Source organism: Pleuronectes platessa, chromosome 3 (assembly GCF_947347685.1).
Source record: "Pleuronectes platessa chromosome 3, fPlePla1.1, whole genome shotgun sequence".
Lineage (NCBI taxonomy): Eukaryota > Metazoa > Chordata > Actinopteri > Pleuronectiformes > Pleuronectidae > Pleuronectes > Pleuronectes platessa.
In genome coordinates, this window is record NC_070628.1 from 17,845,278 (window position 1) to 17,868,493 (window position 23,216).

Sequence of the window (23,216 nt, forward strand, 5' to 3'; positions counted from 1 at the left end):
TGCTCTCTGGTTGTATCGGTGACCTTTAGCTTCAAGGACCCGAACGCAGGTGACAGGAGCTGAGGCTGGCCGAGGTAAATTAATTGAGAAAAATGTATTCAACCCACTCACTGTCTCTGGTGGCAGGAAAACAGAAATGGAGCATGAGGAGACTCCATTTTTAAACTGACAAACGGGAAGTAAACACACATGGTGCAGGTAATGTAGGAAGCAGGGAAACAAGTGGAAGTGACCTAAAACTAGACCAGAATAGAGTTTCAAAATAAAACCCCAAAATGGCACAACATGAGGGATCTCAAGATGCTAACCTTAAAACATGTCTTCACCTTAAAATGCAATGATTTACATTTGCGAGACTTTGCGAGGCTTTTTGTCCACTGACAAGTCCCCATAAAACACACACACACACACACACACACACACACACACACACACACACACACACACACACACACACCTGAACCAGTTCCTAATAGTAAATATCAATAGAACTGAGAATAAGTTGCTAAGCTGTAATATCTTGGGGCCAGTTCCACACAGAGCGGCTGAGTTACAGTGTAGTGGGGAAACAAATCACACATAGTTTCTTTAGAGATCATTGGAGATACAGTGTTGTTTCAGACACACACACACGCGCACACACGCAGACGCACACACAGTCCTGCTTCCGGCTGCTAGTCAGTGTAAAACACACTCATCTCCACTGAATGAATTATTAATGATTTGCTCATTTCAGTTCATTCAATCATAGCAAAGGACAGGAAGGAGAAGTTGAAGGACTGAAAGAAAAGACGAAAGAGCAAATGAATGAATGACCAATAGGTGTCACTGATGACGACCTTTCTATAAACCTTCCTGCTGCAGTTTTGGATTTTTTTTCTCAGTTGACTTTTTGATTGGCACAAGGTCAATTTTAATAACGCAATGATGAAATGAAGGACAACACTGCGTTCAATCATCCCTTATAGTGCATTTGCCAATCAGCTTCTCATCAAACAATGGTCGTCCACCCACAGTGGCAGCAACAATGAGAGGAAGAGACCAGACTCTGTATTGTTTACTCTCCTCTCACCCTCCCGGGGCATCCAGAAAATCTCTCTCTGTGTGTGTGTGTGTGTGTGTGTGTGTGTGTGTGTGTGTGTGTGTGTGTGTGTGTGTGTGTGTGTGTGTGTGTGTGTGTGTGTGTGTGTGTGTGTGTGTGTGTGTGTGTGTGTGTGTGTGTGTGTGTGTGTGTGTGTGTGTGTGTGGTTGGTCCTGGCTGCCCTACAGTGGCCCTGGCCAGAGTGGGTTTGGTATTATTCCGAGGTGAATGATGGGTTCACCGAGGCTACGTGGATCAAACGAGTGACAGCTAGAATGTATCTGTTATTATGTAATGCAGTGAACAGGTTCGCTGAGTGGGGCTGTAACGTGTTTCCCTACACAAACATAATGAACAGGAGCTGAAACATCATCTGTGAGGCTGAATGCTGAAGTGACAGGTGTGACTGAGTCTCCCTCACCTGGTGGTTTACAGGTACATACGTGGAAATAGATGGATAGACTCTGAACCAGTAAGAAGCTTTTCTAGTTGGACAGTAAAACACCCTTTACTTAAAGCAACACTATGTGACGTTTACTGAGCATCAGCGCCCTCTGCAGCAAGATGTGAGGATTAACTCTCTGGGGTCTGTGTCCAAGCGATGAGGTGCTTTTCATGTAGAGAAAAAAAACAAAGCTCTGACTGTCTAGTCCCACTCACTGAAATGAAACACAACGTAAGGGTTGAGATTCCTGAACCAGAAGAACTCCTGCTGTAACAAATACAGCAAACTCTGTTTAGGATTCTTGATATTTTAAAGGTTTCTGACTGAATATTGGAAATAGATTCGTTTTTTTAATGACTTCCAAGTCTTTTTAGTGATCTACACTTCAGCATGACTCTTGAACTTGCTGGGCCTGGTTGTGAAAGAACAGGCGTTTGTTTTCTTGCTTGAAGCAGGTGGGGATGACGGTCAGTTGTGAACCGCTTCCGTCATTTAAGATAGGAGGTTGGAGGCCGGGGCGCTAGCTAGCTGTTAGCATGTTAACTTCAGTAGAAGCAAAGAAGCAAAGAAGGTGATGCTTTGATTTCCACCACTGGAGACTTGTCTAGATGAGTAGAGGAATAAACATTTATGCTCAACTTGCAACAGTCGTTCTCAACTGGAGTTAATCCTCACTTCTAAGATTTAATTAATCAAATGTTTCTAGAATTAAACGATTTGATTGACCTATGAAGATTGAAGAGTGTATTTAAATGAAACCAGTGAAGTGAAGAGAGCAAAGCTTTCTAACAGAAGACAACTGTTACAATAGGTTCCCAGAATGACAACTGCTTTTTTATATGACCACAAAAAGGCTGGAGACCACTGATAAAATCTTGAAGAAATCTGTAATGTTTTATAAATGTATTTTATGGATAATATTAAACCTTAATGTACTTAGTTACTTTCCATCAGTGATGATACAGACAAACTATGAGTGGAGGCAAGTTGGAGAACTTATAACCTGTTGACCTTCTAACAAGTGGATGATTAAAAGGAAAGAGAGCAGTGGAAATGGAGATGAAAGTGTTTGTGTCCAGACTGAATTCATTCAGGATGATGAATATGGAGATACATGTATCTGCAGGGCCACAGCCACTCAACTCCACTGAGACACCCAGTCCTCACTGTAATTGGCTGTGGGTGGTAACAGCAGGCATGTGTGTGTGTGTGTGTGTGTGTGTGTGTGTGTGTGTGTGTGTGTGTGTGTGTGTGTGTGTGTGTGTGTGTGTGTGTGTGTCTGTGTGTGTGTCTGTGTGTGTGTGTGTGTGTGTCTGTGTGTGTGTGTCTGTGTGTGTGTTGTAGTGACCCTCCACCCCTATCTCCATTCTCCCAGATGGGGCTGTCTTTGTTGTCTGACTGACCTGTCATGTCTGAGGGCCCGTGAGCTGATTGTGTCCCACCTCCATCCAGCTTTAGAGGCTTGGCCCCTTTGACTTACCCCACCCCCATCCCCACGGGGCTCCACCCTTCACATCCACCTCCTCTCTTCCCTCTGTTTTCATACAGTTACACTATAAGGTCACAGATACCCCGGTGTTGTGTAACACTCCTCTCATAGCTCACCCCCAAAACACACACAGACCTTGACGCACTTCCTAAGCCTGAAATATTAAGTGCACTTTATATTCATTTTGATCTGCAGCTTATTTTTGGATCTGGGCTCTTAACTGTGTCTCCTTCTGCAACGCTGACATTTTTTTTTTTTTTATTCCAGCTTCTGATAATACGTGATTACTTCTGTAAATCCAATTTCTGTTGATTTTGACAGAATATAAAGATATCAAGTTACATTTTGTAATCAGCATTTTTATCTGACAATTTTATCGTCTGATTTATCTGACTAGCTCATCTCATTATTAATTGATCATTAATTAGTTCCATGCGGTGCTGCATTTATCTCTGCCAAGTAAATGAACAATTGATTGAAGAGCCTTTAAGACGACCTGCTTTAAAATATAGAGGCTTTAAATACAAAAACCTGTTACACATGCAAATACATTTGATCAGAAATATCAACTCAACCCAAAGATGGAGTTAAGTCAATGGTGACTGTTATTTTATTTTATACCCTAAATAAACTTTTTTCCAGTCATAAGCTTTGCCAAACTCCTCCTTTGTCCCAGTTAAATAATGAAAACTTTAAATCTGGATGAGTTTTCTCATAAAGCTCGAAAAATATGTGATCATAGAATAAACAGTCTGATCCGCAGCTTTTGAATAATTCATTAAACTTGAACCATATTTTGGTTGACCTTTGACCTCGACGCTCACACACACACACACACACACACACTAACTCTCCTCTCTTCTCCCACAGAGCCTCTCAAGTCTTCGGTGAGGAGCTCCTGATCAGCTGTGGTTTCCTGCTCTGTAAAGGCCTCCTGTCTCGTATGGACCTGGTCTCCGTCCAGCTGTCCTCCGGCCCTCGTCTCTTCTCCTTCCTCTCTCTGGCCTGGGGCTTCGTGGCGGACGTGGACATAGAGAGCGAGAAGTACCGTCACGTTGGAGCTGCCAGGTTCACTGTGGGCACGCTGGTGAGGCTGGCTTCTCTCCGCATCTACAAAGGTAAGCTGGCTTACCTGCCCGCCTCCAAGGACTGCAACCCAGAGGGAGGTTTGAGAAACAACATGACGAAGCACTGCAACAATCAGGCTCCCTCTCTGAGTCCAGCCTCTCAGCTTCACCGACAGACGAGAGACTCTCCCTGTCAGAACACCCTTCACAACTCCTGCCACTCCAACAACTCCCTCAAAGTGCGGAGGGCGGAGAGCACGCCCCCCAGAAGCGCCACCAAAGGTCACCCCGGCCCCCCTGCCTCCCGGCTGCTGCCCCTGGACCAGCCGCTGCCCAGTGACTGGGTGGTGGTCCAGGAGGAAGACTTTGTCCTCATGCTGGCCATGTACCAGTCCCACCTGGCGGAGGACCTGATGGCAGCACCGAACGCCACCTTGGACGACGGCGTCATCCATCTTACCTACGTCACAGCGGGAATATCCCGCAGCGCTCTGCTGAGGCTCTTCCTAGCTATGGAGAAGGGCACACATCTGACCTCTAACTGTCAACATCTGGTGCACACGGAGGTGCAGGCGCTCAGGCTGGAGCCGAACTCTCCCAAAGGAATAATAACAGTAGACGGAGAAGTGGTGGAGTATGGGCCGATGCAGGCTGAAGTGCACAGAGGTCTGGCAAGATTAATCACTGGATGAACTGAAGAAACAAACACCAGCGGCTTTTATCTTTGATATTTACGGCTGATGATGTTTAATTGATCATTTGTACCATTTCAAATCAGAAATGGAAAAGGTGCAGGAGCAAATGGATGTTACACTCGCTCACTTTTATTCGCTGCGTTCTCGGTCAGTGGTACGCAGAAAACCGGTACATCATTTTTTTAAAGAAAATACTTTGATGTTTGATGGGATATTACAACAAACACGTGCTGTGTATGGAGACGCAGAGTGTCCAATATTAGATTAACAGTTGAATAAATATAATATATATATTTTTATAGATATTAAGGACTACTTCAGAATAAGAGGTTTTATTGCATTTATAAAAATTTGGGGAAAAAATTGCTTTATAATTTCACAACTCAAATAACTGTTACAATGCTTTTACTTTGAAAAGAAAAAGTATGATTGTTTCACTGTTTAATTGAAATCTTTTATTTAATGTTGAACACTTGGGGGTCTCCATGGCCACAGTTGATCATACTGTGGTAGATAAAGTCAGCCTCACAGACACAAACACGTTTCATCATCATCATTATGATGAAGTGTTTATCCTCCGCAGTAATAAATCCAGCCAATCTCCTTCCTCTCTGAGGCCTGGGGCTTCGTAGCGGACGTGGACATAGAGAGCGAGAAGTACCGTCACGTTGGAGCTGCCAGGTTCACTGTGGGCACGCTGGTGAGGCTGGCTTCTCTCCAGCTTTCATGTTGTCTACTGCTGCATGGTGTGTTCCTTCTGTCCTGGATCCACATCTCAGCTTTAAGCGCAGCATCTTATTCATCAGGAAATTATTGAATTTATACCTTCATGGCTCCTTGTCACTATGATGAAGACCATGTCTTTGTGTGTGTATGTGTAGTTATTGTGTGGTAGTGCAGATGTCCTCATGGAGTCGTTACCCTGGTTGGAACTGAGGTCATCAGGCATTGTGACTGTTTCTGAGACGATGGTGCTGCTGAGTCATGTGGAGGAAGGTGAAAAAAGCAAATGGCATCATATATCATTTAATATAACTATTTACATTTCATTATATTTAATTTATTTCCTCATATTAAGACTGTATGACTGTACACAGTTTCAGATTTGTTGCCTTAAAAGCTTGTTCCACCCTGACTGTTGCATTGTGAGCGACATGAAGCCGCTGCTGCTCGGCCTCCACGTCGCCCTGATGGTCACTGACGCACAACGACTACTGGGACAGTTTCGCCCAAGAAGCATCCACTTGTTGGATCCTTAGATAGTCGGGAATGGAAGGATGCGTTTGAAGGAGCCTTCAAAATGGAGCAGCCTGTGAAGCCATCTGGCTTCACTGCTTTGGTCCTGTTAGATTTGTCCTTGTTTCATAAACAAACCACAGTGACAGAACGGATCTGCATCCGTCAGACCACTTTTATATTTCCATTTCTTTCTGAGGTCTAAAGTCTCCAGAGTGCTGCACAAACACAGTCACAGTGAAACAATTGTGACCAGTGAGAAGTCAACACATTCAAATGGTCAGTTCACCATTCACCACAAAATACCATTGAGATTGGACAGTCGTCTCACAGCCGGATATCAAAGCTCCTCGAATAAAACCAAAACCATAAACTGCACGACTAGATAACTGGAGAGGAAAAAGAAAGTGGTGAGTGAACTGACCCTTTAATCCAGCTTCTCATTGTAATCACATGGTTCCTTTTATCACCAGCAACCACTTCATGGGAACTAATGTAAGAAATCACTGAAGTGACATCGACACGAATAAGAAGGTGAAGCTCTGAACCAGGACGAGCTGAACGTCCCTGACCGATGATGTGACCAGGCTCAGTTGGAGGCAGCTCTGGTCCTGGTCTGAAATGTTTTACTGCCTCCACTCCCTCCATCCATACCACTCTGCTGCTTTCCTCCATCCATCATCCATCTCTCATCTGCTGCTTTAAGAGCACTGCAGTGTCTGCAGAGCAGTCCCACCACACCGGTGCTTTTCAGACATGCTCGCTCGCACACACACACAGGTGTGGTAGCAGCAACTGTAACATCAGGATATCTGATGTAAAAGAACCATTTGCTGCTGAAAAGGATCGATGTCACTTTCCATGTGAACAGTTAGAGAGGAGAAGGCAACACGGCTGCAGTTAAAATGCAAAGATTTTCCTGTTTCGTGTTTTAATGCCACGACTACGTTTGACACTGTAAACAACAGAATAATGAAAAGACCAAAACGTTTTAATACTTTTTCTTTGATATGTTTGCACAGTTTACGTTTGTTGCTCCTTCAACCGATTAACTACTTTAGTATAATAGCTTTTGACAACAGCTGAGTATGGGCAAGCCTGTGAGATGGAAACACTACTTGAAAACATGCGTGTTGCACGTTGCCGTCGATTTTGGAGACAAATGTTGTTTGTAGCAACAAAAGCTCCAAGTTTCACCTGCTGTGATTGTTGCATATGACAGAAATAGGACCATAAAGATGAAAGATTTGTTTGCCATTTACACCAGAGAGTGCCACAGATCATTTATCACTTTTTTTTGGTCTATGCAAAGATTTCAGTTTGTTCTGTGTTAACTATTTCATGTGCCTTGACTGTGCCGCCTCCTGGTGGCTTGAACACGGTGGTGCTTTCACTGATTCATTAAGTGCAACCAGCTGAATTTCTTTTATATCAGCTCATCAGTTTTCTCACCTCCATTTTTGAAAAAACTCTGAGATGGAAGAGACAGAGTTGAGTAAATAGAAAGTGTCGTCAGGTCAGATAATAAATGAAAGTCATCAGTAACGTCTGTGCAGATCTTGAACTCTTGAAATAGGAACGACAGAGTGGTTTCTGTGTGATTGACAGTCAGGTCGTCCAACTTTCATCAAACTAATAAAAGATGAGATGATGAAGGCGCTGATGAGCGTTCTTCTGACCACACCCACGTCTGACTGTTGATATGCTGTTCGTCTCTACCTGCTGCTTCAAAGCTGTTGTTCTTTTGTGTGTTTACATGTTTATGGTGAAGGGAAGAATGTTTTCCTTTTTTCTTGCACACTGAATATTGATTGGTTCTTTATTCAAAGAGAGATCTATTTTTCCATTTTGACAAATGTCTGTAATTTTCGATCATGAAATCGAACTTTCTGCTGGAGTGTTCTTGATTGAAAAATGAAATAAACAATGACAAACCAACCCGGGTGAGATTCGGTTCATGAAAATGAGGTGGAGTTATTTTATCAGTTTGGGGATTTGATCCTTTTTGTCCACAGTTTATGATAAATTATATCCGAATGTTCAACCCACTGAACTCTAATCATTCAGTCAAATCAGACATCTTTAAATTCAGAGAAGACTGTCGATCCTCTGACATGTTGCAGGACAACAATCTGCAGTTTTGAAACTATTTTAGGCCAAATGCAGGATATTTTTTCAACAGACTAAAAAGTCAATAAACCCATTTAACTTTCGAGAGCATTTTTTCTTCAGTGAATTGTGGACCTGGCTCAAATGGAGGAGACGATATGCATCGAATTAGATCCACTTTAAAACAGAAAAGATATCAAGCAGACAATGCATCCTATGACAGAGACTTGTTTCCTGAAAGCAGAGCTGGTCTGGTGTTAAACATGAAAACTGAAACATATCTGATTACACTCAGTCTCCACTGGAGCCTGAATGTGACTCAAATTAAAGTGAAAGATGGATTTGTTTGGGACTATTTTCATCTGTGGATTAACACTCATTTTGCTGCTCTAGTGAGATATGTGAACACAGCGTAAACTGGGTTTAGTGTCCACATTGATCACAGAAAAGGAACATCAGGTTTTGGCTCCACAGATATTTGTTTGTATGTTGGGTTCGATGTTTTCATGGGATTTGACAAGAAAACAATTTTTAATAATACAGATATATACACCACCTTATCCCTTCTCGTAATTGTGATGAAAATCTGCCGTCTATACAAGTAGTGAATGAGGGGGGAAAAAAGCCACAATGTCTCTATGGTGCTGCTTGAAAAGTTTTAATACATCACTCTACAGTTGTTTGAGCTCAACAAAATGAAACCATTAAAAAAAAAGGAAAGAAATCATAGGTACAATACACACTCAGCATTTTGTACATATATGCCCCAAGCATCCACGTGACTTGTTATAACTCAAGTTTGTGTTAAATATATATACTGTATGTATTTATATATTTCAATATAATCATGACGTCTGTACACAGGGAATCAGGCTACAAATCTTTTTTTCTATATATATCAAGAACAGGCCACTGTGGAAATGTAGACATCGTACAGTCAAGTCATGTGTGTAGTTCATTCAAAAGGCTTAAAGCAACATGTTACATGCTTTGGCTGTAAAACAAACTTCTCGCAATAATAATGATAATATTAATAATAGTTTAATTCTGAATAATATACACACATACAGAAAATTGTACATAGCATCATGTGCTTGATATCTTGTCGGAGTTTTGCTTTATGAGATCTCGCGCAATAGCTCGACATTTTTCCATTTGTGTGAAAGTTGAATGAAATGAACGAGTGAAAGACGGAGCAGTTCTCCTCCACATTCCTGGAGGAGCAGAGTGGGTTTGTTTCTTTAGGACGCCGTCAATGCGGCTCTTACTTTCTAGCCGAGATCTGACCAGTGACAACACCTTCCTCTGAGAAATGTGAAGGGGACGTTTTTACAAACAGCAGCGTTTGTGTCGGGAGAACAAAACTGAATAAAGCCAACAAGGCTACATGCTACAGCTACAGCAGCCAATAAGGACGGCAGCACATTCTCCCTCTGTAGCGTTAAAGGCAGCGGAGAAACAGGGATGGTTTGGTAAAATCTTGGAAGAGGACAAAATGTCATGGATGCCCGATAACCTCATCCAATACGGGAACACCAATGTTCAGAGAGGAAAGGAGAAACAATTCATGGAAGACAAAGCAAAACAATTAACCCCTCTTTTATTTGTATTTGTTCAACACAGCATCTCTTGGCTCAGTTTCCATCCTCTCCCATCACTCCCAGCTTCAGATCAGCACAGTGTGCCCACTCACTCAGAAGCTCAATGCTCTCCTTTGGCCTTCGCGATGAAATTGTCGTTTTCCAACAATAACAGCAAAAAATCAATCAGGTTAATTATGAACAAACCCTCAGAATCACACTGTATGTATGTCACACTCTGTATCCTGATGTCATTAAACTCTGCACGTGCAAAAAGAAGAGGAACATCGGAATAGAGCGCTCGTGTTAAAGAACTGATAAAAGTGGGAAACAGATCTGCACTTTTAAAAGGAGGAAAACACTGGAGCAGGGTTTTAGTGGTTTTTACCATGTGGTTCTGTCTGTGCAGGTTAATGCCTAAACTATGACACAAGCAGCTCTGTACACAATGGTCTGATCTCATTCAGAACATTTCAAGAAAGGCAACATGTTGACATGAGATGACGGAATGGACGCGGAATGGGTTTTTTTTTTTTGGAATTTTTTACTTTTATTTTATAATTATTTATAAATTGCTTCATTTGCAGCGATGTCACCTTTGACACAAAGAAGAGGAGCATCATGGGTAAAGCTCCACTTTGAAACAGTCCAGCCTCTGTGAGTGTAACGACCTTGAACATATCGAAACACCAAAGAACAGATTCCATCTTAGGGAACAGCTTTCGCCTAACTCTAGAGGAAGTAAATGTTCCTGTTGTATGTTGAGGCGGCAGCTGAGTTTAAGGGGAATTTTGGGATTTTCCAACCTGGGCTGTTTATACATGTGTGTATCCAACAGTGGCTACAACAGAACCTTATGGAGCAAATGCAACAATCCAATAAATGTCCACTTTGCTCTTTTTTTTTTTTTTTCAATCAATAAAAAGGCTAAAATTGTTATTGTAGCAGGAGTCTGGTATCGTTACACACATCTCACTCAATGAGACGTCTCACTCACAAACATGCAGCAGCTCGTCCCCCCCGCTGAGTCTCACTCCAAGTCACGTGACACTTGGGTTGTTGCAGGAAGACAGAGGTGGAAACTTACAGAGAGAAACTATTATCACAAAATCTTTGTCTGATGCGCACTATCTCCATGAAGCCTTTGTCCCATGGTCTTCTCTACTTGTTTGAGCCGGAGAACATGGACAGAGAGCTCCTGCTAATTGAAGAGCGAATGGGGGCGGGGACAGGCAACATGAAGAGGGGGGGCAATGAGCTGCCTCACGGTTTACATGTATAAGGTTACCACACTCTTAGCTAAACCCCCTTTATTAGTGGAAAAAGAAAATTAGTGAACATTTTAGGAAATGTCGCAGCTGAGATTACATTATAGCCAGTGTCGCTGTGACGTGGCAGCTGGCGATCTAAAGAACTGATTCTAAAATCTGTCGGTTCTGCAAGTACCACTCATTTACACCCACACTTATAAATATCAGGCTCAGGTTGAAAGATACCAGGATTCTCCTCTAAGCTTGAATTAGAGCACAAACACGTTGACATGCAGCCACTTCCCTGTCGCCCTGCACCTGGCTGGCTCCTCTACACACCACTCAGCTGCAGCAGTCTGACCTCCGGAGGGGATCGTGTGTAAACTTTGTCACTCGATGTTCGCCGCGTGCTTCTGTGCGAGTTATTGGCGAAGGAAAGTACCAGCGAGCGTGGTGGACGAAGTGGTGAAGCTGTTGTGGTTGGCAGTTTTACTGACATTCAGTACGTTCTACTTGAATATGTGTGTTTGTGTGTGTACAGAAATTTGGCAGAAAGCGTACAACTAGTGAATTCTACAAAAAAAAAAGGAACCCTCTCGTTCAGTGTATTTATACATCACCTCTTGCACACCAGATTGTCCATTTGTTGGTTGTAGTGCAGGATGGTTCAGTAATAACATCAGAAGTGCTACAGAGAGCCGCAGTGAGTGCAACCCAGCCGATCCCCAGTCTGCTTAATATTTCCCAGGCTGAGTGGTTATCCATCAAGTCCCCGCCCATATGGTGGGTGCTTGGCAGAGGCTTGGTGAAGGAGGGGGGTGGTAGGGGGTTCATGGCACTGATATTCCATCTCATTTAGTCCATTTTGCATCCACACCGCTGAAGTCAATGTCCTGCTGAGGCCGACAGAAACTCAGATCGCCTCCAATAAAAGCTCTGTGTTTTTACCTGCGTCCATGCAAAGATGATGGTTTCTATGAGAGAGGGGAGCTTGACTCATCTTTATCCAATCCACTCATCGGCAGGGATACTGAGGGAAAAGAAACATTAACATCAGGTTGCATCCAATCCTTGAATTTGCTCACTCTCCTGATCAAAGACGCTCCCCTCCTTCAGTCGCGGCTCGATCGAGAGGGTTTATGGGGAAAAGAAGTTAAACGACGTGGAGTTGGGGCAGCAGGAGCAGTACAGACTTAGAAATGGAGGTAAAGGTAAAAAATGTGGGCAATGCTGGGGGCACAGTGCAGCTCTGGGCAGGAGTACAGGAGATTGAGAATTGTAAACTCCCTCCAGAGAAGTAATGGATCCTCCTCTACAGCTTGAGGCAGATGAGAAGTTAGAAGAGACGGAGGAAGAAAAGAGCAGGAAGCAGTGCAGAGGTGTGTCGGGGAAGGCGAGGAGGCACTTACTTGTCCTCTGTGTGCTCAGGGATACCGGCAGCGACCATCGCAGCTCGGTACTGCAGCAGCACACCTCGGACGCTCTTCACAAACCCCTTAGAGAGCGGGAAGAGTGGAAAGCCGATGTCCGGGTATCCGGTGCCTTCTGGGAGGAAACTCCGGTAGCTCTTTCTCCTTTTCTTTGGTCTTACCACTGGCTGGCTTACTGTGGAGATTACCCCTCCTCCGCTAACCGTGATAGAACCTGGTTCGGATGACCCACCACGGACAGGGCCAGGACCTGTGGGGGGGGCCCTGCTCTCGCCACACAGAGAGGCGTTACCCTGGCTGCTGTCACAGTCTGAGATCTGGCTCAGCTCTTGCTGAGAGGCTGCTGTGGTGGAGGGACTGAGCCCTGAATCCTCCAGCTCCTCCTCCATAATACTGGTAACTCCTCCTCCTGCAATCCCCTCCTCACCAGGCTTACTGGGGCTGCTGTGGGCCACCACCAGGGGCTCGTCAAGAGGCTCCACTGATGGCGGTCGGTCTTTAGAATGTGAGGCCCTGTAGGACACGTGTGCTGCATGGCCCCTCTCGGTGGCGTCGCTCAGCTCGAGCCACGTCTCCAGACGGTGGACGAGGCGCCAGCCGTTACTGACAAAGTGCTCCTGGATTTCCTGTTTGAAAACCTCCACAGGATGCTGCAGAAGTTGCATCATAGACTGGACCATCTTGATCAGGGCCATCTCATTGTAACAGCGGCTGTTCTCATACCCTTCCTGAAGACCTCGGTCACTGTCGAAGCCAGCCTCGTTATAGTAAGGCTCATTCACCAGGATGAGGCCTGTAGGGAAAATACACATGTACGAGCACAGACGAAAGATCAACACCTGTCGATTAATGTGTCAAACATGGCAGAGCGGAAAACCACAGGCGGAAGACAAAAGTCGAGGAATGATTTTGTGTAAAAGGTGTTTAAAATGTGCCATATCAATAAAGCTGCCTTGGTTTGCCTGTAAAGATTTCTGATATACATTCATATAGAGTTTGATTTTATTAACATGCATGTTGAACTGTACAAACCACAGTGATGGTGTGTCGAAGATATGTAAACATATTAAATGTGCTTAATAAGATGAACGAGACTTATTGAGCAAATTCTAAATAAATCGTGTGTGCATGCGTGTGCGTACCTTGTATGGAGATGAGGACTTGCAGCAGACTTGACTTACTGGTCCACCTCTCTGTGCCCTGTGAATCACATCACCAAAAATGATCAAAACCAATCAGCACAGATTCTTAGGAATGTTTCTAATTAGAAGAAAGAGTTGACAAAGCAAAGTTTCTACTGCATTTCATCCTCTATGAAGGAGTTTCAAAGCATAACTGAACGGTCTGGAGTTTGTTTTCTATCCTTTCTCCTAATATTACCATCCACCATTTCATTTAACTACGATCTAGACCTGAAAGATACTCAGTTTATGACGATATAACCAAAAACGAGAAGAAACTACAGTTCCAATAAAAAATGTGTTCACCGACTTATCAATTAATTGTCTATTCATGTGTGCCGCACCATTTGCTCTGCATTCCCATTTGTTATTACTAAACATAAATTCAGCTTTTTCACTTTTGATTCAAAATCCATCACTATAGAACTGCAGGTTGTCACTGTGTCTCTCTGTACTCTTCACCCACCTTGCCGATCCAGGTGCCGAGTAGACTGACACAGACTTTGCCGTTGTCGTAGAGGTTGGGATTGAGGCGGCCGCTGCAGTGCGACAGGTAGCGAAACAGCGGTGGCACAGCTGGGTAGATGTTGGGCAGCTGGATGTCAAAGAGGAACAGACCGTCCTCATAGGGCGTACGAGTGGGTCCTTTGATCAGAGCGGAGAGAAGGTCCTGTGTAGGAGACAGAAACAAAACGTTTGACTTGATGTGTGTCGACAGTGTTATGTAAAAATCATCTGATGCACAACACGGAGGTTAGTATCAGAGACTATGGTAATAAAGCCAAACTGAATATCATAGGAGTATTTTACATTCACTCTAAATCCCAGATGCTTTCTGACACACTGAGGATACTAATGACTTGCCTGACCCAGAGAAGCTCACAGATTCACAAAGAATCAAAACAATGTCAAACCTGGGAAATGATGTATAGGAATCATTTCTGCATCACGTACGTGCATGTAGGAAAATGCAGCAAGAGAGTTTTGTGCACATAAAAAAGGCCCCCGTGCTCTCCTGTAAAATCAGGACCAAAACGTGTGCATGTGCTGTTTGTGTGGCCTCAATATAATTATTTTTCTTTACATCTCTAACCCTGAATCTCACAAGCAGACATTTAAACTGAATAAAAACAATCACAGGGTGTACAATGATAACATAATTTCATATTCTCAAAAATGTTACTAAAACTTATTCAAGCCTCTAAATTCCGGTTCTTTATTTTTGGGACTTTAAATGAGTTTGACCAGAAACCCACCATGCGATCTTCAAATGTTTTGACCATGATGCCGTCTGGTAGTGACGTTGCGAGCAGAGCCATTTCCTTCCTCACTGTGCTGAAGAACTTCCTGGCCTCGGCCGGTTGAAACTCCATTTTCTCGAAGGAGTGAGTGTCTGAGACAGAGATGGGACAAATTTGATTCCTAAGCAATACAGAAATCAAATTGTACAAATACAACTCGACTTGTGAGGGCAGGGAATTCATCGAGCTGAGAGGATTACAGAATGGAAATGGGAGGCAGCCGCTGTCGCCCATAGTAATGTAGTAATTAGAGTTGTGGGGTCCGAGACAGTTGTACCATATATCATACGTCTGTATCTGCTTAAGAGGCTGAGAGATTTGAATTTTTGTAAACACTGGCAATTCCATCAGCTATTCAGACAACCCTCAGGATTTAAGGGATCCTTTTAAAACAATATTATTATTTATTTTTTTGGCACCTGTGGTTTTAATAGGTTCAATAAACCACTAAGACATCCTGTAAACCCTGATATCTCACCTGGTGCCCACTCCAGCACAGAGAACACCTCTCCCTTGGCACTGGTGAATGTGACGCCGGGCTTGCCGCCGCTCTGTTGGCACAGTACTGGTGTGTCACTGAGGAACTCGCTGGGCCAGTCTTGTCCACCAACCGGTGTCTGAGGCTCCTGTGGGGCCTTCTCCTCTCCAGCTCTCTCCACCTGCACAGTAACGCAGCAGCAGGTTAAAAAACAATACAACAGCAGGACGTACCACAACGTTGCACTTATTTATTTTGATTACACTGGAATTAATCAACTTTGCCATGTGGTAATTCCATTTAACACAGACCTCTGTGCCTGCTCCTCCACTCCCGCCTGCCTCCACCACAGCCTTCATCTTCTCCTCCTCCACGATGGCCACGTTATCAAGAGTCTTTCTCAGGTTCTCCTGCAGCTTCTTGATGTCATCCAGGAATCGTTTCTCCTTGGTGGGCTTCTCCGGGGCAGTGGGTGTCACTGTACTCGCTACGTTAGTGGTGGAGGCCGGTTCGGCTGAGGTCGGAGACGTTGGCGAGCCGGGGGTCAACAGCTGCTCCACGGTCATGTTCTTCAGGCTCTCCAGGATTCTCATGGCTTCCTTCAACTCCCTGAAGCCCCGAGAGCCTCCATCTTTACTGGGCTTCTCTGCTCCGTTGACAGTGCCTGCTGGAGTTGTTCCTGAACAGACAGATATAACTAGTAGGGATGTCCCGATCCGATATTGATATCGGAAATCAGTCCGATATCAGCCAAAAAAGTGAATATCGGATTTTATCGGACTGAATCTAAAAACTCCGATATAAGCGCTCCGATATAAGCTGTCCATTTACCGCTACAGGACTTCTATAATAGGTGACTCTGGTTTGATCACACTCAAACACAGTAGGTGGTAATGCCCCTTAATTAACGTTGGTGCCGGCCGCGGAAGAAGAGCGTCTCTGATCCAGCATGCACAGCCCACGTGATCACAACAACGACAACGTGTGTGCCTGCAGCAAGGTGTAGTGATGTCGGCTGTGTGGAAGTATTTCGCTCAATTGGATAGACCTACAACCAATCAGAGCAACGTAGTATGTGACGTATGCTAAGCAACGCATTGTGAGTTATTTACTAACCCGGGTTCACACCGGACGCTTCAGCGCAGCGCCAAGCCTTAAATAACAGCTGGCTCACATCCACTCCCATGTTAAAACTTTGTGCCGGTCACACCGGAGGCTGAAGCACCGCGAGGCAGCCTTGGCGCAGCGCGGTGCTTCAGCCTCCGGTGTGACCGGCACAAAGCCGTGCAGCGATCTACTGGATCAACGGGTGATATTATTAGCGCTGCCCGGCGGTTCAGCGTCGCTTCAGTGTCCGTTGTGAACAGCCAAGCGCCGGGGCGATAGGGATTAGCGCGGTGCTCTGGCGTCGCCTCCACGTTCTGTGTTCCTCTTTCAAAATGAATGCGCTGTCGATGTCTTCTAAAACAGACTCAATGGCAGCATCTACACATCTCAGCTCGCCAGCGGCAGGCATGTTTGTTGAAAACGAATTCAACCCGAGGGCACTTTGGTGACGTGGTTGATTACGTCACCGTTGATCATCTGTCAATCATCGTATAAAGCCCGCCCTGACAATCTGATTGGCCCAGTCCGGCCATAATTTTTTCCCAATGGAGCGACCCCAGACCGAACTGCCCGACCAAATCTGTTGTGGGCGGGGCTAAATTCGTCTGGCATCCAGGCTATGACAAACTACCACGGGACAGCAAAAAGGCAATGGCCATAACAGAAAAGATAGCCCAGTTTATTGTGCTTGATGACCAGCCCCTGTCGGTGGTGAGTAATGTCGGGTTTAAAAGCTTAATGGAGCACCTCGAACCTCGCTACATTATTCCTATAGTTTTTGTTGTTTTTGTCCCTGCCCACAGTTGTTTCCAACATATGCTGACAGTAGAAAAATAACTGAAGTGAACTTGAATTGTTTGCACTTTAAAATTTAATTTATTCTATTCAATTGTATAATGATGTTGGTAACCAGTGGTTATTTTGCACTTTAAATATAACATTTTGTTTTCATTGGATTTGTTGAGGTAATACTCTTATGTTGAAGGTTAAAATTTATGTAACCAATTGGTTAATAATACATGGGTCAGTTTTTCCTATACCTACTGTTGCTGACTATTGTTTTCTGTTATATCACTACAACATCAGTAACAGTAACATCACTTTATCAAGCCTTTTCTAACATTCCACACAACAAAATAAGGAATAAATATATGTATGATTTGTGCCTATATCGTATCGTATTGATATCGGTATCGGCCAATACTCAAGGCTACAATATCGGTATCGTATCGGAAGTGAAAAAGTTGTATCGGGACATCCCTAATAACTAGTGTTTATTGTCTTTATTAAATTCCACATCACCATCACTCAATAGGTTCATCAGAAAACCTAGAGGCAGTGCTGTCGGTCAACCAATGTGAACAACACAAATGATAACATTTTGTTATTCTGTGAAAAGAAAAATATAATATATAAAAAGTGTACACTGTATATTTTTTCTCTGGACCACTCATTCTAATTTACTCAAAACAGACCTCTGTCTTCAAAGTGTATCTGTTGAATATGTCGCAAACAAATAAATTAGAACTGTGAAAAATAACGCGTTAACGCGTTATGATTAAATTACAGGATTAATTCGTTTTTTTTTTTTAACGCATTTAACGCATGCGCAGAAGGACCTTCCAATTCCGCCGCCTCTGCACTAGTTGCCGCTCTAACACCGGGTTCACACCGGACGCGGAAGCGACGCCGAAGCGTGGTGTAAAGGCAGAATAGTCCCGCGACTGCAACCGCGGAAGGCAACGCAGCTGCATCGACGGACTCGTTTTGGTTTATACTTCTCTAACGTGCTCTCTTTTTATCTTTATCACTGCTTGTGTGGCTGTAGTGGATGGGCAGAGGGGGACATTAAATAATGTGGTTGGTAAAAGTGATAAAATTAAAACTCCAAGACAACAGAACGTGAATACAAAGTATGGGATGCATATTTGATCATTTATATCATATAAAATATGTCATCTATATCGTTTAAAATCATTTTTCAGTGTGTTTCCTGTCGCGATACGCTCGCGTCAAGCGGAAAAAATAGACTCGACGCCGAAACGATCGCTTCACGGCGCTAGGCAGCCGCGGCACAACGCTACGCTTCAGCCTCCGGTGTGTTCAGCGCTGCGGTTTAACATGGGAGTGGATGGGAGCCAGAGGATTGGCGCTGCGCTTACGCCACGCTTCGGCGTTGCTTCCGCGTCCGGTGTGAACCCGGCGTCATGCAGTCAGACGGCAGCTGCCATTCAAACAAACAAACAACATGGATAATTCTGATGAACCTGAGGACCTTCTGGATGGGAAGATCGTGTTCCAAAAAAACAAAGATCGAACATTCAGTAAAACCAAGGTGATATGCACACTCTGCGAGAAGACGTTATCGTTTCACCGTAGCAATACCCGCCTAACCACCGCAACGCGAAGCATGTGTTGGTAGGCGAGGGGCGTTCAAGTGGAATGCGCCAAACCAGACTCACTCGCCGGACACATTGTGCAAAAGAAGCGGTCAGCTTTACTGTCAGAGAATTTGAACAAGTTAGTTAGCCAACTGGCTAAAGACCGAGTAGCTAAGAGGGCCTTTAGAGGCATTAGATTGTATCATGGTGTGGTTAATGGTTGTGTGACAAAAAGTATAAAAAATGTCAACCATCCTATGGCTAAGAAGCTCAAATAATTTCTGTTTGATTTTTAAAAAAAAAGTTTTATTCAACCACACAATGGCTAAGGAGCCCGAATATTGTTTAGGATGAAGATTATATTAATGTTCCATATGGAAAAGCAATGATAACTGCTGAAGAACTGTTGAGTTGCAGCACAAAAGAAAAGTTAAATGTCATAAATCTTGTTTTCACAAAAATATTCCGAGAAAATCGGTAATGTGATTAATCATGATTAATCCATAGAAACCTGTGATTAATTTGATTAAAAATTTTAATCATTTCACAGCTCTAAAATAAATATAAATATTTGCAACACCTTCTGTGCCAATTTCAAAGTAAAAGTACTGTAGCGTTTCTGTTGACTGAGAAGAGAAAGTTGACACTAATCTCTTGAAATTAAGAACTAATAAATGAATCCCACCTCCTACAGAAGAAGGACTGGCCACAGCCACTTCTCCCTCTTCTCCGACGCTGCCCTCCTGTGGGGGGATGATGAAGTTTGTGGAGCCAGTGGGCGTTGGGATTGGGGTCGCATCGGCATTGTGGATGTGGCTATCATCCTCGGTGGTGAGTCCGTTATCCGTCTCCCAGCTGTCGCTCTCGTCCTCCCACTCCTCAGTGGACAGGACGCTGCTGGTTTCCTCCACGGAGTCGTAGTCCGTCTCTTCGATCTCAGACTCCACATTGTAAAGGTGCTGTGAGTGAGTTAGGAGACCATCAGCGACAGACATCTAACTTCTAAAAGCAAAAATGACACTGAATTGTTTGTAGGATAAACTTGTACCTGTGGCAGGACGATGGTCAGTGAGTTGTCTGCCCACACCACCTCCACTTTGCTGCTCACATCCACCCTGGACACCTGGCCCACTGACGTCTGGGGGGAGACAAACAATACTAATCAACAAATAGAAGGTTTGGGCTTATTAATATGTTGATAACCCACAGTAAAATGAAAGACAATAAATGATTTCTTACTTCAAGCAGATATGAAATAAGTCTTTGCTCAAAAGAGCATGACTCAAACAGTTTGGACAAATATCAAAGTATTTAGCACAAAAAGTACTTAAATCAATCTGCCACGTTAGGTTTCTGACCACGATGTCATTGCTGTTCCCTGTACATCGCTGATCATAGAACTTAGGGCCCCACACAATAGCTTGCTTCACAGACCTTGTTGCAACACCCCTGCTGTAATGTAATAATGTTTAGTTTGTGCTGAAAAAGACACAAGTTGTATTTCAGTTCTCACTTCATTTTCACAGTCGTTCTCTCCATTCTCTGAGTTCCATATTCTGATGACGATGTCCGTGGTGCGGAAGTGAAAATCTGGGTGATCAGCGATATCGTACACACTGACATCCTCCTCCAATCCGATAACCTGGATTTAAACAGACAACCTCGTATCAAGACAAAGGCCATCTGCTAATACCATGTAGTGAAGTTACTATGGTTACCACACACAAGTTCACATTCTTCTCTTCTCTAACCAAAGCATTTTCTGACATTAGAGCACAAACGGTATCGTCTTGTGCTGCCGACTCACCTCCACGTCGTCACTCGTGGAATTGAGTTTGATCCACTTGACGACACACGTTCTCCCCCTGTGATCACCCGACTGGATCACACCGTACACTCCCGGGTCCTGGAGGGCTTGGGCTGAGGAGAGCAGCCAAACACATGAACACAGTTTAGAGCGCAAAACAAAAGGAATCAAATCAATCACACCAGATACCAAGAAAAAAAAAAGATTTATCTGGAAAAAGCATTTGTCTAAAAGAAAATGGAAAATCTATCTGGCTGTAAAATTGTAGCCTTTAAATATTTTCAGAGCAACTTAGACAATTTCAGCACATGACCTAGATAGGTCATGTGCTAGGTGGCAGAGCATTTTTTATAAAACCCCTCATCACAGTTCACAAGTCAAATCCTATGTCATAATTTGTTTTATGGATACATTTTCCTTACATCGTTTGTCTACGACAAAGTCCCCGGGACAAAACTCATGGCCGTCGAGGTGCTGGATTGGGATGAGGTCGTTTGATCGGATCCCCTTCTCCACCCGCCCGTCCTTCCACATCACATCAGCTGTGGTTTTAGAGGATACAACTTCTACTGCGACCCTGCACAGTACACAGAAACACATTAGACCTGAATGTTGCTACAGCAAGATGTTCCAGTTTATAGATTTTAGACACTCTGAACAATTTAAAAGCGTTTAAATTATGTTTCCTAACTCCTCTCACCTTCTGCCCAATCATCACAAAAAGAAACAAAACAGCTATTTCCCCTCTCTTCTCATCATCCTCTGTACCATTTATCTTCCCTCGACACGTCTCGGTGTTGACCGTGTTGGAACCACAATCTTCCCTCCTGTTGTCCCTTTCTACTTCAATTCTTCCTCTCATCCCTTTAGCTTGCCTCACTGACACCCAGCTCTTTACATCACTCAACATTTCACCTACTCCCAGACCAAACCACTAGCGAGCTCTCAGAGGAGGCACAGCTTCTGGCTATGTCTAAGAGGGCAGGACTTGGGGAGCCAGCAGCTCCTGAGAGAGGTTCGCTCTGGGGAGTGTCAGGGAGGCGTCCCTGTTCACTGCCCTGCCGCTAGGAGATGTTTGTGAATCCTCTATGAATGGTGGTCCCTGTCTGAAAATCTGCCACCAAACCAGACCGCTGGGTGTGTATTCTGATGCTTTTGTTTAGGGCGAGGTCAGAATCCTCTCTTTACAGATTAACACACTTAAAACTAGCAAGAGTGTGTTGTCTCTTTTTCATGAGCTGAGGTTGTGTGTGCGAGTTTGTGCTTGAAGCAGTGACCTGACCAGTAGTCCACTGTGAAAGACTTGTGTGTGCATGAATGCTTCAGCATGTGCATGACTGGACCAACAGGGGAAAAGCAGCTATTGGTTGATTTAACATTTGGTAACTGGTGAAGTCATTGGTTTAATGTACATGGAGCAGCAGGTGACGTCACTTTACCAATCAGCCTTATATCAGAGACGCAGTCATTTTATTCTTCAATTTCCTTCGGGAGCACTAAAGTATAATCGATATCTACAGTATGAAAGAGCTTTAGTTTGAATAGATACAGGGAGCATTAAAGAGCCCAAAAAAGGCCAGAGGGAAATTCGTTGGTGTGTTCCTCTGCTGTGCACCCACCGGTCTCCAGGCTTGAACTCCCGGGAGAACTTGGTTCTCTTCTTCTTGTGCTTCCTCTTCAGGTTGCGAATGGAGAGGGGGATGCTCTTCTTTCGATGTGTTCCCAGCCCGCCGCTCGCAGACGAAGCCGTGGAGCTCGCAGACGACGTCAAAGAGCTGCAGCCACAGTTCGAGTGCAAGGGTCATTATTCCGAAATCTCATTGAAATCATATAAAAAATACAAATGCACGATGCTTTTCATGTTGCAGGTTAAGGATGGTTAGAACAAAAACTACAGAAGCTGACAGTTATTTTTATTGCTGTTCTTTTTTCTTGATTAACAGACTATACTAAAAAATTTATGTAAAACTAGACTCAGCGTCCTGTCATACCGTTTGAAGAAATTCCCTCAAAGAATTGTTAAATTATCAGATTCACTGGTTTGATTTTCAGGACATTAGTGAAGATTTGTCTCCAGATAATGACGACTTACAGACAACAAACTGTGAAATATATGAAATCCAGAAACGGACCCGTTATATTGACTCTGCTCATTAAGCTTTATACTTGAACACTTTTAGATGGTGGTTCAGGTCTGTGGTTGTGTTTTTTTATGCCGAACATGCCAAGCATAGAAACGGCTTAGCATTAATCTACACAATGAAAGTTTTTGTTGCATTGTTACAACCACAATGACAACATCAAGCAGACCTGGTGTCGTCAGTGTCCTCTGCAGCCTCGTCATCGGCGTCCTGTTCCCCATGCTCAGCTGGGGTGTCAGTGTTTTGGGAGTCTGGGGGGTTTGGGATGGACACCACAGGACCGTTGTTGTTGTTTGGGTGAGACGAGTCTGTCTGCTCTGATTTGTGTTCAGCTTGTGATGGACAGAGAAAAAAAACTGTTTGTCTGATGATAAAAATGATGATGATAAATGACCAAGCACTTTCTACGTGCGGATACAATTTATACCCTCTTTATTT

At 43.9% G+C, this 23,216-nt stretch overlaps 2 protein-coding genes across 2 annotated transcripts in view; one reads left to right on the forward strand and one right to left on the reverse strand.

Annotated features, from left to right (window-relative positions):
• Positions 1 to 7,951, forward strand: part of LOC128437296 (sphingosine kinase 1) — a 30,695-nt gene extending 22,744 nt beyond the window's left edge. The window contains exon 5 of the mRNA XM_053419387.1: positions 3,886 to 7,951. Within this exon, the coding sequence (XP_053275362.1) occupies positions 3,886 to 4,774 (889 nt within the window). The 3' untranslated portion in view covers positions 4,775 to 7,951. The remainder of the gene's footprint in view (positions 1 to 3,885) is intronic.
• An 813-nt stretch (positions 7,952 to 8,764) lies between these two features.
• ube2o (ubiquitin-conjugating enzyme E2O) overlaps positions 8,765 to 23,216 on the reverse strand; it is a 34,957-nt gene continuing 20,505 nt past the window's right edge. The window contains exons 10-23 of the mRNA XM_053419180.1: positions 22,948 to 23,110; positions 22,257 to 22,412; positions 21,060 to 21,214; positions 20,638 to 20,750; positions 20,344 to 20,472; positions 19,879 to 19,968; positions 19,516 to 19,789; positions 15,654 to 16,021; positions 15,343 to 15,523; positions 14,820 to 14,956; positions 14,030 to 14,233; positions 13,525 to 13,582; positions 12,362 to 13,175; positions 8,765 to 11,982 (exon numbers count right to left, since the gene is read on the reverse strand). Coding sequence (XP_053275155.1) covers positions 11,955 to 11,982; positions 12,362 to 13,175; positions 13,525 to 13,582; positions 14,030 to 14,233; positions 14,820 to 14,956; positions 15,343 to 15,523; positions 15,654 to 16,021; positions 19,516 to 19,789; positions 19,879 to 19,968; positions 20,344 to 20,472; positions 20,638 to 20,750; positions 21,060 to 21,214; positions 22,257 to 22,412; positions 22,948 to 23,110 — 2,870 coding nt within the window. The 3' untranslated portion in view covers positions 8,765 to 11,954. The remainder of the gene's footprint in view (positions 11,983 to 12,361; positions 13,176 to 13,524; positions 13,583 to 14,029; positions 14,234 to 14,819; positions 14,957 to 15,342; positions 15,524 to 15,653; positions 16,022 to 19,515; positions 19,790 to 19,878; positions 19,969 to 20,343; positions 20,473 to 20,637; positions 20,751 to 21,059; positions 21,215 to 22,256; positions 22,413 to 22,947; positions 23,111 to 23,216) is intronic.